Genomic DNA, 12,761 nt, shown 5'->3' on the forward strand with positions numbered 1-12,761 from the left:
GCAGCCCCAGAGGGACCCATGCTCTGTCTTCCAGAAAGACTTCTGGGTTCAGGTCTGGGCATGAGTTCTGTAAAATCACAAGACATCAAACTAAGTCTCTGTGGAAGGAAGAATTATGATGAGTTACTTATTTGTGTTCTCTTCTGTTCCAGTTCCTTCTGACTAAATCTAGAGATTCCCAGTCAAGAGTGTCTTGTAGACTCTAAAATGTTCAGGGTACCAATAAATGTAAAAATGTAGAAAGTGCCAGTAGCATTCTATTATTGCAAATCTTTTGTTATTTGATGGAGCATTTCTGTTTCAACAGAGGCATTATTTAATAGCTGTAAGCAATGAGTTGTCTTGCCCATGCATGCTTGGTTGTTGATACCACTGTATACTTGCAAAGAATCAAGCTCATAATCATTCAGTGCCTTACACATACATGCCTACAAATATCCAAATTAATTAGTAATAATAAATAGAATTTTATTGTTTTAGGAGTTTCTACAGCATGGATTCAGTTTTCTTAAAACACGAGGGAAATTTTCTGAGGCAACTCGGAAAGCAAGAGAAGTGAGCATCTTGTGTCCTACATAAATCTGATTTAATGCCTTGCACTGAATCATATGATTATGTGGTAATGGGCTGTATACAGTTTGACATGTGTGATGCATGTAGGAAATTATGTGCATGATGGTGCATAAAAAATGATCTATGAAGTGCTCCACAGTATGAACTCGCTACAGCTAACTCCCACTTAACTTCTGAAAAGCACCCTGTAAGTTGTCCCAGGTGCAAAAATATTTTTGTAGAAAGGACTGAAAGTTGTCTATCTGTATAACTAAACCATATGAGTGGGAACACTGCTTAGTACATCTCTCTGGAAGTACCAGTGCACTGCAGAAAGCAGATTTATAAAATGAAGGATAAGAAAGAAACCTATGAAAAGATTGTGGCAGTCATTGTGGATTGTATAAACAGGTTTAATATATGCCAACCTGCGTTATGCTGCTAAATTTGTAATACTACTAATTCTATTTATTGGAAGGATCGCTATCTAATTGAGTTCAGTCAGTTTTCTCATCAGCTGTGCCTATGTGAATGTGTCTTTCAGTGACTGAACTGATATTCTGGCTTGGAGCAGGACATAGCATTGCAAATTTGTAGGTGAACTTCACATTTTATCTCACTCAGCCAATATTCTAGTGCTAAAAACATTCTCCTCCTTCCAGATCTGTTCCTGGTAAATTTCTGAGGTTTCCTCAATATCTTTGAATATCAGAAGAGAAAACATAAATAAAAATATAAACAAGCACTTAAGTGAATAAATGCCTTGGAATAAGCAGAAATTTGTATTATATTTGCAGGACATAAATTTGCCTGTGGTGTAAAACTGCTAGTTGTATTCAAGCCTCTGCCCAACCTGTACCTTCAGGAGAGAGGATAGAGAAGATGGAGGATTATCGGTCATGGTGAATTAAAAATGCTGTCAAACAAGGGTCCCTTCAATTTTTTTTCTTTTCTAGCCAGGGACCTGCACAGATAGTGAATTAAAAATTCTTGCAATGAGCTGTCCCTCCAGGCATCTTTCCCAGAGTTTTTCTCCTCTCCCAATGAAGCACTCTCCCAGACAGCCTCTTCATTACTTCCAGCTCTCATCCTTGTGATCCAGCCACTATCCTCCCTCTTCTAAATAGAGGTAGAGAGGTACCAACAGGGTCCCCCCTGGGATTAAACCTATGAGGTGGAGTCGTGTAGAGGTGGGCAAAGATGGAAGGAAGGCAGGAAGGGAAAAAAGTCTAATTTTCTGATTAGATTTTTTTTTTGTCTTCTATGATTTTAACTTGCTCTAAAATTAACCTTCAACTCATTTGTATGAGCAAGGGTAGCAGTTATGGCAGATCTGTCATTTCAAGCAGATTTTATACTGGTATAATTCCTATATTTTTTTATATTTTCTGATTATTTATAGCAAAAAAGAGGGCTGCACAAACAAATTGCCATGAGAAAAATTAGGGTGAGGATTTGCTGTTCATCTGTGGGAACTGCCCATATGTTTCTTCTTACCCCAGGGTACAAATGAGATGGCTTTACCCACTGTGAGATTGTGGAAAGCTGCCCTGCATCTCCTGGGCAGCAAGGAGATAAGTTTAGCCAGACCTGAGTGATTTAACTTCATTACTAAATAAAATAAATGATTTTTGTGAGCAGGGAGCTTAGAATTATGCCATTATTCTCAATACAATTCTTAAAAGAGATTGATACTATTTATATTGACACCGTCTCCCACAGCATTCTCCTCAAGAAACTGGCTGCTCTTGGCTTGGACTGGCGCACGCTTCGTTGGGTTAGAAACTGGCTGGATAGCCGGGCCCAAAGAGTTGTGGTGAATGGAGCCAAGTCCAGTTGGAGGCCAGTTACTAGTGGCGTCCCCCAGGGCTCGGTGCTGGGGCCGGTCCTCTTTAACATCTTCATCAATGATCTGGATGACGGCATCGAGTGCTCCCTCAGTAAGTTTGCAGATGACACCAAGCTAGGTGCGTGTGTCGATCTGCTCGAGGGTAGGAAGGCTCTGCAGGAGGATCTGGATAGGCTGCACCGATGGGCTGAGGTCAACTGTATGAAGTTCAACAAGGCCAAGTGCCGGGTCCTGCACCTGGGGCGCAATAACCCCAAGCAGAACTACAGGCTGGGAGAGGAATGGTTGGAGAGCTGCCAGGCAGAGAAGGACCTGGGAGTGATGGTGGACAGTCGGCTGAGTATGAGCCAGCAGTGTGCTCTGGTGGCCAAGAAGGCCAACGGCATCCTGGCTTGTATCAGAAACACTGTGACCAGCAGGGCTAGGGAGGTGATCGTCCCCCTGTACTCGGCTCTGGTGAGGCCGCACCTCGAGTACTGTGTTCAGTTTTGGGCCCCTCGCTACAAGAAGGACATCGAGGTGCTTGAGCGGGTCCAAAGAAGGGCGACGAAGCTGGTGAGGGGCCTGGAGAGCAAGTCCTACGAGGAGCGGCTGAAGGAGCTGGGCTTGTTCAGCCTAGAGAAGAGGAGGCTCAGGGGTGACCTTATTGCTCTGTATAAGTACATTAAAGGAGGCTGTAGTGAGGTGGGGGTTGGCCTGTTCTCCCATGTGCCTGGTGACAGGACGAGGGGGAATGGGCTAAAGTTACGCCAGGGGAGTTTTAGGTTAGATGTTAGGAAGAATTTCTTTACTGAAAGGGTTGTGAGGCATTGGAACGGGCTGCCCAGGGAGGTGGTGGAGTCACCATCCCTGGAAGTCTTCAAAAGACGTTTAGATGTAGAGCTTAGGGATATGGTTTAGTGGGGACTGTTAGTTTTAGGTCAGAGGTTGGACTCGATGATCTTGGAGGTCTCTTCCAACCTAGAAAATTCTGTGATTCTGTGATTCTGTGATATTATAAGAACTCTAGAATAAAATTAGAGTTAGAATTAGATGATTTTCTAATTCTAGAAAATTATAGAATAAAATTTAGAATCTTATATGTTTGATAAGAAAAATAGATAGATTAACTAGATAAAAATGTTACTTGTGGAAAGCAGGCTGCAGGGAATACAGTAATTTAGAATGCCTGAATTTGTTACTTTTTTCTCATTTTTTTCAGGAGGTGGTGTATTGGCTTTACATAACTTATTTCTATAAAGCATATACCTGCAAAAAGATTCCAAACTAGTACTGATATAAATGGACTTTTGCTGCCCTATTAAAGTCTAGATTTCTAATTAAGGGTGTTTTCCATGCGATACTGTAGGACAAAGAATTCAAAGTCATATCATGGATTTCACTTTGTTTATCCCTACTGTTCTGTCAACTCTGATGCAGGTTTAGTTTTAGAATAGCTTACTTTTGATTTATACTACTAAGGAAAATTCTGCTAATTCTGCATAATTTGTTTTGTCCTAAGTGAAATATTAGCATTGCTTTGGTTTATTAATAGGGTGATTGTCATAATATTTTGCCTTTTCATAATTCTTTCCAGTCAATCTTTTCAGGGATTTGTTGTTCTTACATCACATCAGCTAAGCCTTCAAGTTATCGCCACATATTTGGTTGTTTCTAATGTATTTTCAGAGTAAAAAGCCTATTTATTTACTACGTTTTTATCACACCAGATGCAATGTAAGCATTAAACAAATAATGGAAGCATTTTATGGATGGGAAAACTGCGGGTTAAGATTTATCTTAAAGCAATCAATGGCTGTCAGACTTCCTTGCCCTTTCTATAGATAATCAGAATATAAGTGAATTGCAGGGCTGGAAGAAATGAGAAGAATTCATCCAACCTAATATGTCTTTGATCTGAATAGGACTTTAAAAGTACCACATACCGTGCATCATTCCCTGTAATGTGCCTGGGCCTGCAGCAATCTTATCACCAAAAGGTATAGCCAAAAAGGATGCACATTCAGTCATGGGGTGGGGCATGTTAGCTGTCTCCAGCTCTATGACCCAATGTTTGCAGGCACACATTTACCATAACCAGATATGCATCTGTCACAGGAGTGAGGGATATCTACATTTTAGTTATACAACAGATACCTATGGCATCACCTGGTGTTTGCAAATCTTTTGGTGACAGAAGAGTGGAGTTCTAACTGTCATCCACATCACAGCAAATTAAGCCAATATATTCTTGCATTACCATAGTTGTAAATGTGTATTTTATCCTGAGCTTTAACTACTGTGAAGATCACTACCCTGTTTTCTCCTCAATCTTCTCTCCCCCCTTTCCTCCTCCACTTCCCGGGTTGTACCCAGAACCAGGACAGCACTCCAGCTGAAGCCTTATCCCTACCATCTAAAACAAAATAACTGTCTATGTTGTCTTTACACAACATTGATGTTAATGCAGCCCACAGTGGCAGTTTCCTTTTTTGCAACAGCATTAACCATCCATTCATATTCCTGTGTGATCCATCCCAACCGCCAGATGCTTTTCTGCAGTGCTATTGCTTAATTATTCCCTGCTTGTACTTGTGCATTTCATTTTCTCTCCTTTGTGCTGAATTTCATCTTACTCAGTTTACATTGAATTTTAATCTTATCCTCCAAAGTGCTTTCCACCTCTCTCAGCCTTGAGTTAGTCATAAACTTTACAAAAGTACTGCCCAATTCATTGTCCAAGTAATTAATGAAAATAACGAGTAGTCCCACAGCTCAGGAAATACACTTTCAGGATGTCTGTTATCCTCCCACTGCCATTTTCAATGACCATCTGAGTGTGGTTGTGCACATGCTCTAATGATTCCCTCTGGACAATATTTCCTTAAGCTGCTACTGAGAATGTCCCATGGGCATGTGTCAAGAGCCAGAATAAAAATCAAGATGATGCAATTATTGATACTCATCTCCTGACATAAGAAAATAAGGTCAATTTGACTTGCTCTTGACACTCTTGACATTGGTTGCCTCATAACTTTTTTTGTCCTTCCAGTGTGTCCTTCCACTTGAGCTGCTTAATTGTTCCCTTAATCCCAAGATTTTCCTTAGTACCGAAATTAGTCTGCCTAGAGACAGCATGAAATTGGTGCCTTCTCTTTTCCTTCTTGGAAGGAGTGTTTGCCCCTCTCTTGTCATGCAGGTCCTTACTTATCCTCTTGCTCTTCAAGCATATGAAGGGCTGGTGAAGAAGCATACACTGTGAGTCTGACACAGGTTTACCCTCTGTTTCACCCGTGTGTGTGCACTGTGACTACACCCCAAGAACACCCAAGGCTGGATGGAACAAGCTGTGACACACAAATCCTTGGTGAACCTGCTGCCAGGTTGGAACAAGTACTCCGAGCACTGGTGGGGAGTCCTTCATGGTCCAGCACCTAAGCCCACATGTCCAACTGGGGAAGGTTCAAAGGCAGCTTTGGCTCATTCCTTGAGACTCTGGGGTACAGCAGATGGTATGCATGGAGAGCAAGTCTTCACTGTTCTCACATACTAATGTTATTACTGATTTTAGAGGACAGGCAAAACACAGATTCCAGACCTGTGATGTGCCACTTGAGACTACAGCCCCCCCAAAAATATATATATAAAAATCACTTGGAGGAGCTTGGAGGAGTTTATACTTACATCAGAGGCTCCCATGATTTAGGCTTAATGAAGATAGCGATGGGATAGAGTTGTGCAACTTGTAGTCGTTTGATAGCATTTCCTGACACATCGAGTATACAGTGCTTGCCCTGTTGGAAACAGATGAGGATGTGTTTATTTCTGCAGAGTTTGCTGAAGATAAATCAAAAGAGGGAAGCAATTCTGTGAGGCAGTGCCCTGGGATGGGGCCATGGCTAACACACCAGGGAACGGGGACTGTTCCTCTGCACTCTTGCCTTTGATATAGTCCTAATATAAAATCTACACTTGAAGGTATGGGAACATATTTATTTATTTATTTATTTTTACTGGGGGTGGTGAAGGATTTTTCTCAGAAATGAGGAAAATCAGTTCATAATAATAATATGATATCTATGTTCTGTACTGGTTAATTCAATTCTTGTTTGTGTCAAAGACTCCCTGTGTCACCTGAGGCAAGTCATTTAATCTCTCTGGGCTTCCTTCTTTGCCTCTGTGGAAGTGATATAGAGGGAAGAGGGAAGGCTGTTTTGGGGCGTACTTGAGGTACTGTGTTAAATTGCTGAATCTGTGGCACTACATCTAGGTACCAACTGTGCCAAGAATGTTATCATTCAAAGTTAGAGACTCTACACGTGGAGTCATCATAAATCTTGTAAATATTAGGATGACATTTTTCATATAATTTATATTTTTGGCAGAAGAAGCATATCTGAGACACAGTGTGGCCACACACCAGATCATGTTGCATGAGCAGTAAAGCTGGTGCAAACCTACCCTTTCTGCCACAAATCTCACAGACTGGACACTAGTTCCATATAAATTATCATTGTACTGCCCAGCTTCTATAAATTTGTGCTCTTGGATATCCTTTTCCATTTGTTCTCTTGAAATGACAAAATGATAATCTCTCCCATCTACTTCATAGTCACGCTTTGGCCGTGTGGTATCTGCATGAAACAAAAAAAAAGAAAGGATCAAGAAGTCTATAAAACCATGTCATGCAAAAATGCAGTGATTAAGATTTACTCAGTTGACAATGCTGTAAAGTAGAGGTGCTCCCCATGTGAGAGTATCTTTGGCTACTACATCTTGTTTTTAATGGAGTTATGACAACAAAGCTGTCATTTTGTAGTGATACCTTCTCATGTCTACCTCTAACCAATAATAATCACAAGATAATGTATAATAAGCATTTGCTAGAATTCCACTTTTTTCATCATGATCACAAACACACTCAAATGCAAAACACATTTCATATTGTGAAACCAATCCTACTGTGGCAGCAAAAATGAATGGCAATCTCATCAATTTAATTTAGCCTTAATTATAAGGCTGATTCTGATTTCATCTCTAGCCATTTTAAGCTGTTGTATTTGCAGAGCCAACATCTTTAAATGAAGTAAGACTGTAATCAGAGACTGCAATAAGCACTCAACAACCTCTAGTGATCCAAGATATAAACACCACTTAATTCAGGGACCAGTATTGCTTTCAGAGGAGGCAGGCTAGATCTCACACAAGTCACAGGCTACTTCATAATTTTGTTGGTGGATGATATTTAACCGAGTTGAAACATTTTACATGTTACCAGTATTTCAACATTTTATCGTGTTTAAGAAATAAAAGACTAATTGATTAGTAAACTGAGTTTGTGGTTAAAAGGCCCCCTATTTAAAGGGAGACATGAGGCAGCATCTGGACTCTTCTCACAGAGGCCATCCTGCAGCCCACCTGCTACCAAACCTTACCACATAACCGTCATACACAGACCTCCACAATCTTTTTGCACTTGATCCTTTGACCTTTTTCCTCTAATGGAAAAATGGCTTTTGAGAAACTCTACATAAAGTCTGCAGACGCTGCTTTCACCTCAATCCAGTTAATGCATGGCGTCAAGGGATACAACTGACTCTGCTGCAGAACAAAGAATAAAATCATACTTACGTGGTACGCATGACCCAAACTTATCAGGGAATTCTGATATCAAATCATCGTTGATCCGATCTTTCATAGGGCCCAGAATAATAACTGGCCTGGTGTAATTAACTGGCAAACAAAAAGAAAGGTGCATTTTGATGATGTTAGTGGCAATAACAGCAAATATTCCCAAAGTTGTACTAAGCAGAGTTGCTGCCTTTATTGTTAAGTTGCTGCCTTTAATGATAATTTATATGGGACCAGTGTCCAGTCTGAAGTTAAATCTTAGGTCTAGCTTTTATTGAGAGACCAATTTTTTATTGACGTGTCGAAGGAAAATGGAACCAGTACTACTCATTTGGCAGGGCTCAGAGCTCTGTGATGGTGCATGCAGATGTTGTCAAACACCATTAGTAAAAGCCATGGGAGCCTACTGGGGGGAGTCCTGGGATTGTCAGGAAGCAGGCATATATAGTGAGGAGATTTAGATAGCAAGGGACACCCTTAAGTCATTTCTTATTCATGTGATGGCCTGAGTGGACAAGAAGGTGCCATGGAAAATCTGGGGCTGTCATTTCAGGGCTTACTACTCTACTGTCCCCAACACGTAAAACGAAAAATATAAGGAACAGTGACACAAAAGCATGAGAAACTTACTTTCCTGTCTTGTGACAGGTTCATAAGAAAGGATGCAGTCTTCTTGGCCTCCTGATGAGAGAAGAAAGAGACAAGATTGAAGCTGACATGCAACGCTTCCAAAACTGAAGCTTGATAAAATGCTTCACACAGGCAGATTGGGTTCAACACTTCTCTCTGGAACTGTGCTCACCTGAACCATTCCAAAGCCCCTCAAAACTTCAAGCTGCTGAGATAATTTTTTTCCCTTTCCCTCCCTCCCCTATCATATATTTCAATTCTCTTCACTGAAACTGGGCTTTTTCAATGATCCAGAATAGTGTAGGCAGTAAGACCTCATGCATTGACTTGATAGCAAGGCTGTTTACATGGATAGTGCAGAAACTTCAGATACAACTGTTTTGCTTGTCCACTTGTTAAGACCCCAACACACTGCTGCAGGACATATCCATAGGCTACCTAAATTGAACATTTTACCCTCAGAAAAAATGCATTTTGGCTGATCATTCTTCTGTGTGTAAACTCCATAGTTCAGTTTATTCACAGCCTGTTATCCAGCTATGAACTGTTCTCTGACCCTTACCCTTTACCTGAAGATAACTATCACAAAAGTGTCATATTTACACTCCTTACACTCCCTCCACTGTTGCTAGGAGAGTGTTGCCTCACTGTGACATTTTGGGAACCAAAGCAGAGGACTTTGGCACAAGACACGGGTGGAACTATATGGTTCAGGACTTGGGTGCAGGTGTACAGCCCTCCTGCATTGCTGTCCCTTCCTCTACAAAAGTGAGAGAGGAGAAGAGGGAGGATTCTTCAATCTACTCTATGAATAATTCCTGCACATCTTTATTTTGGGGTCATTGTCACATGCTTGGTACCACATGAGGGCTCTGGCAGGTTATAAATATGATTTAGGCTTATCAAATTTAAAAGCATGACTTTATTTTTCCTCAGTTTAGGGCTCATTTTTGAGAAGATTCACAGATAGGATTTTGTAACAAATTTAGATATTATGGAAGAAAGGGTGTCATTATGGGCAGCTGTGCTTCTGCAAAATAGGATTGCCCTCATGTCATCTGCTTGCACACACGTGAGTCTGTATGACATTATTCTGACGGGCTCCTGACAAACCGAAGTGTGCATATAGAGGGGAAGAGTGCTACATGATTCCTGATGGATGACATAGGTAGGATTTAGAGAGAGTTACAGTTCACCCTGAGGTAGTCTGACTGATATCTGAGTCACTCTTGAGGCTCCTTAACTATATTAACAGGACTTCTATAGAATGCAATGCCTAGCTTCCAGGTAGGTACACAAGTTTTGGTGGTTTAGTCAAAACCTTTAGCCCCCTCAACTTTCCCCTTAAATCTAATTTGCTCAGAGATATTTTTTCATGATATATTACATAGACGGCAGTAAGAAACATGTCAGAAAACCTTCTGAGTAAAAAGAATTTAATTAAAGAGGACAGACAAAGCAAATTAAAAATTAGTGGTGTGTTAGGAGAGATCAAGAACACACAGGGCCAACTCCAAGCTAGCAATGGTATTGAAGCAGCTGAGAAAAAAGCACCATTTTTAATAAAAGGTAAAGATGAGACAGTTTTTGAGGTAAAGGCAACATAACATATGAGAGCGTGGATAATGGATTATTTCTTAGTGAATATTTGATACTGTGATCACTTGCTTAATTTCAGTAAAGTTAAAAAACTAGAATTATTACTGCAATAGGTTTCATGCATCAGATTTATTATTTATTATTTTATTATTTTCTGTTAAGTTTCTCTGGGAATTTTGGGGGTGATATAGAACTCAGGATGCCCCATTTCCCTGGGGATGAAATAATTCACACAACAGGCTGGATGAGGATGCTCTTATACTGCCTGTCCTCCAGCTCCCAGGAGCCAAAGCTACGCTTTCAACAGCCTGAGATGAAACCATCACATACTAAACATGTGGAGGGGAGACTGTCTGCACAAATACAGTCTTAAACTTCAGAATACTTATATCAATAGTGTACAGATCTTTGGGGGGGGGGATTCATTTCAGCTAATTTCAGAAACTTGTATCACAAGTGCTTAAGCCTGAGCTAGTCTCTAGGTACCTGATAGAGTCAGTAGGTGCTTGCAAATAGGCAAATGCTTATACTAAGACTTGAGTCATCTGACCTCTTTCAGATGTCTACTTTGTGATGAGGGAAAAAGTCAGGAGTGTATGTGTCTCCTTTATCCCATAAAGGCATTTAAACAGCAAGGTCAGCTGCAGATATCTGCTTTTAAACAGATGATGAGTGATGGTGACAAGGACTAAAAGAAAATTTCCAAGAACTCTGACACTGTTTAAATTTTTCTCTGTGGTCTAATATTTTGCTTCAGAAAAGACTTATAACCAGCACACGTAAGCCAGCACAGATTTTACCTTCTGTTTTGCTCAGTCTCTGGAAGACACGTCCACATATTAAAGCTGTCACTGTATCCACACTATCAGTAAGGTATAGGCTATGGAGACAAGCCTGGAATTTCACAGAAGTCTTGGACAGACTGAAGGCAATGAAACAACTCCAGCCCACTCACATTGTATTGTAGCTTAAGCCAATGGAAAGGGTTGAAGCAAGCAAGGAGAAACTTTGAGGCTGACTGTGATGCATGGGGACTTACGAACATCTTCCTGAGGAAAGGCTCTTCATCACAGAGCTTCAGACTTACACAGGGTGTGAGCATGGTGGAAGTCTGTGCCATTTCCAGTAATTTACTTTTCCAGAAAAAAGGCTCGGGAAGCTTAAGTTTCTATGTGAATAAAATCCTTTCAAGCACTGTCCAGACCAAATCCTGTAAGTCTTTAGGGGCTGATATGCATGTTAACAGTACCAGATGGTAGTCTTTAATGATCTCTTCTCAGTCAGTACTGCACAGTTTTGAAGTAGTACATAAAGTATTAAGTATAATGAAGAGCTCTAGAGTCAATCAATAATCAGATTGCCATAACCTTGTGATGGCTTTGAGGTGTGACACAGCATGAAATTCAGCAGGACACAGGCTCTTATTTATCATTTGACTAAGCCTCATTTACCACTTACATTAATGGCTTAATTAGCACAGGTTTGCTGTATTGATCTGGAAAATTGTTGTGAAATTTAACAGACAAACCAAAGGAAAACAAAGCAAAGCAAAACAAAACAAAAAACAAACAAACAAACAAACAAACAAAACTTTCTGTAGGGCTTTGGCATAATCTCTTGTTCTTCAGTAAAATTCCATGAAGTCAAAAAGAGAAGAAAAGGGAGAAGATAAAGAAAGAGGGGAAATAAAAAGTAAACTTTCTTTAATCTAATACACCATAAATAAAATTACTGCAGGTCTTTCACTTTTTCAGGTTTGCTATGGCTCCAGCTCCCTTTGTTCTTAGTTTGCCTGTTGGTGAGTTCTCATGCTCAGGAAGAGAAGACTAACCTGGAATTTGTTATAACTTGTACCCTCTAAAAACTGAGCAGAGAAGTCTAGGAGGTCAGAAGAGTTTCATAAGGATTCATTTTTTTCCCATTAAAGGATCTGATGGTGTTTCAGAGAGTAACCTTGAAATGGATGTAAAGAGTTGTCCTTATTTTCCCTTTCTGGCTAGATGGCAGACTCTGTGAAAGATTGGAAACTACAGTTTCAGTAGAGTGCAACAGTTTCCTGCGACATTTTAGGCATTTTTCACACAACACATAAAAAGGCACCATTTTCTACTGCCTTGATAGAGCATCCAGAGCTTTCACAGTGCTGGTGTAACTGCATCCAGTGTGTGTGAAACAGGGCGGAGAGCTGTTGTGAGCTGTCAGGTGCAGCCACCATGTAACCAAATGTTCATCCTCATCATGTATCTTATGTAGTGGAAATCCATGATTTTTGGCATCCTATTAATGGTAGCGAATGAAAAAAACAAAACAAAACAAAACAAAACAAAAAAAACCATAAAGATATCTAGGGCAGTAAATAATAATAATAATAAAATAAATAAAAAATAAATAAAAAATAAATGAGTAGTGCTTCTGAAGACAGATAAAATATAAATTAAAAAAAATATCTTGTTTTCTTTCATCTGCACAGTCTGTATTGGAAAGTCAATCTCATAAACTCTTTATGACTCACAATCCCTTC

At 40.2% G+C, this 12,761-nt stretch overlaps 1 protein-coding gene and 1 long non-coding RNA gene across 34 annotated transcripts in view; one reads left to right on the forward strand and one right to left on the reverse strand.

Annotated features, from left to right (window-relative positions):
• LOC137846646 (uncharacterized) overlaps window positions 1-12,761 on the forward strand; it is a 130,393-nt gene that overhangs the window by 108,114 nt on the left and 9,518 nt on the right. The gene's annotated exons all lie outside the window — the stretch shown is intronic.
• The window catches only part of DLG2 (discs large MAGUK scaffold protein 2), a 1,027,768-nt gene that overhangs the window by 6,938 nt on the left and 1,008,069 nt on the right, over window positions 1-12,761 (reverse strand). For 31 of the 33 annotated variants that reach the window (XM_068660895.1, XM_068661489.1, XM_068661116.1 and 28 more), the window contains 4 exons: window positions 8,642-8,692; window positions 8,012-8,113; window positions 6,842-7,014; window positions 6,065-6,174 (listed from right to left, as the gene is read on the reverse strand). In XM_068660895.1, coding sequence (XP_068516996.1) covers window positions 6,065-6,174; window positions 6,842-7,014; window positions 8,012-8,113; window positions 8,642-8,692 — 436 coding nt within the window. Of the gene's footprint in view, window positions 1-6,064; window positions 6,175-6,841; window positions 7,015-8,011; window positions 8,114-8,641; window positions 8,693-12,761 lie in introns of those variants that run through there. The other 2 variants (XR_011090260.1, XR_011090255.1) reach the window with 2 other exon arrangements.

The sequence above is a fragment of the Anas acuta genome, chromosome 1, assembly GCF_963932015.1.
Source record: "Anas acuta chromosome 1, bAnaAcu1.1, whole genome shotgun sequence".
Classification (NCBI taxonomy): Eukaryota; Metazoa; Chordata; class Aves; order Anseriformes; family Anatidae; genus Anas; species Anas acuta.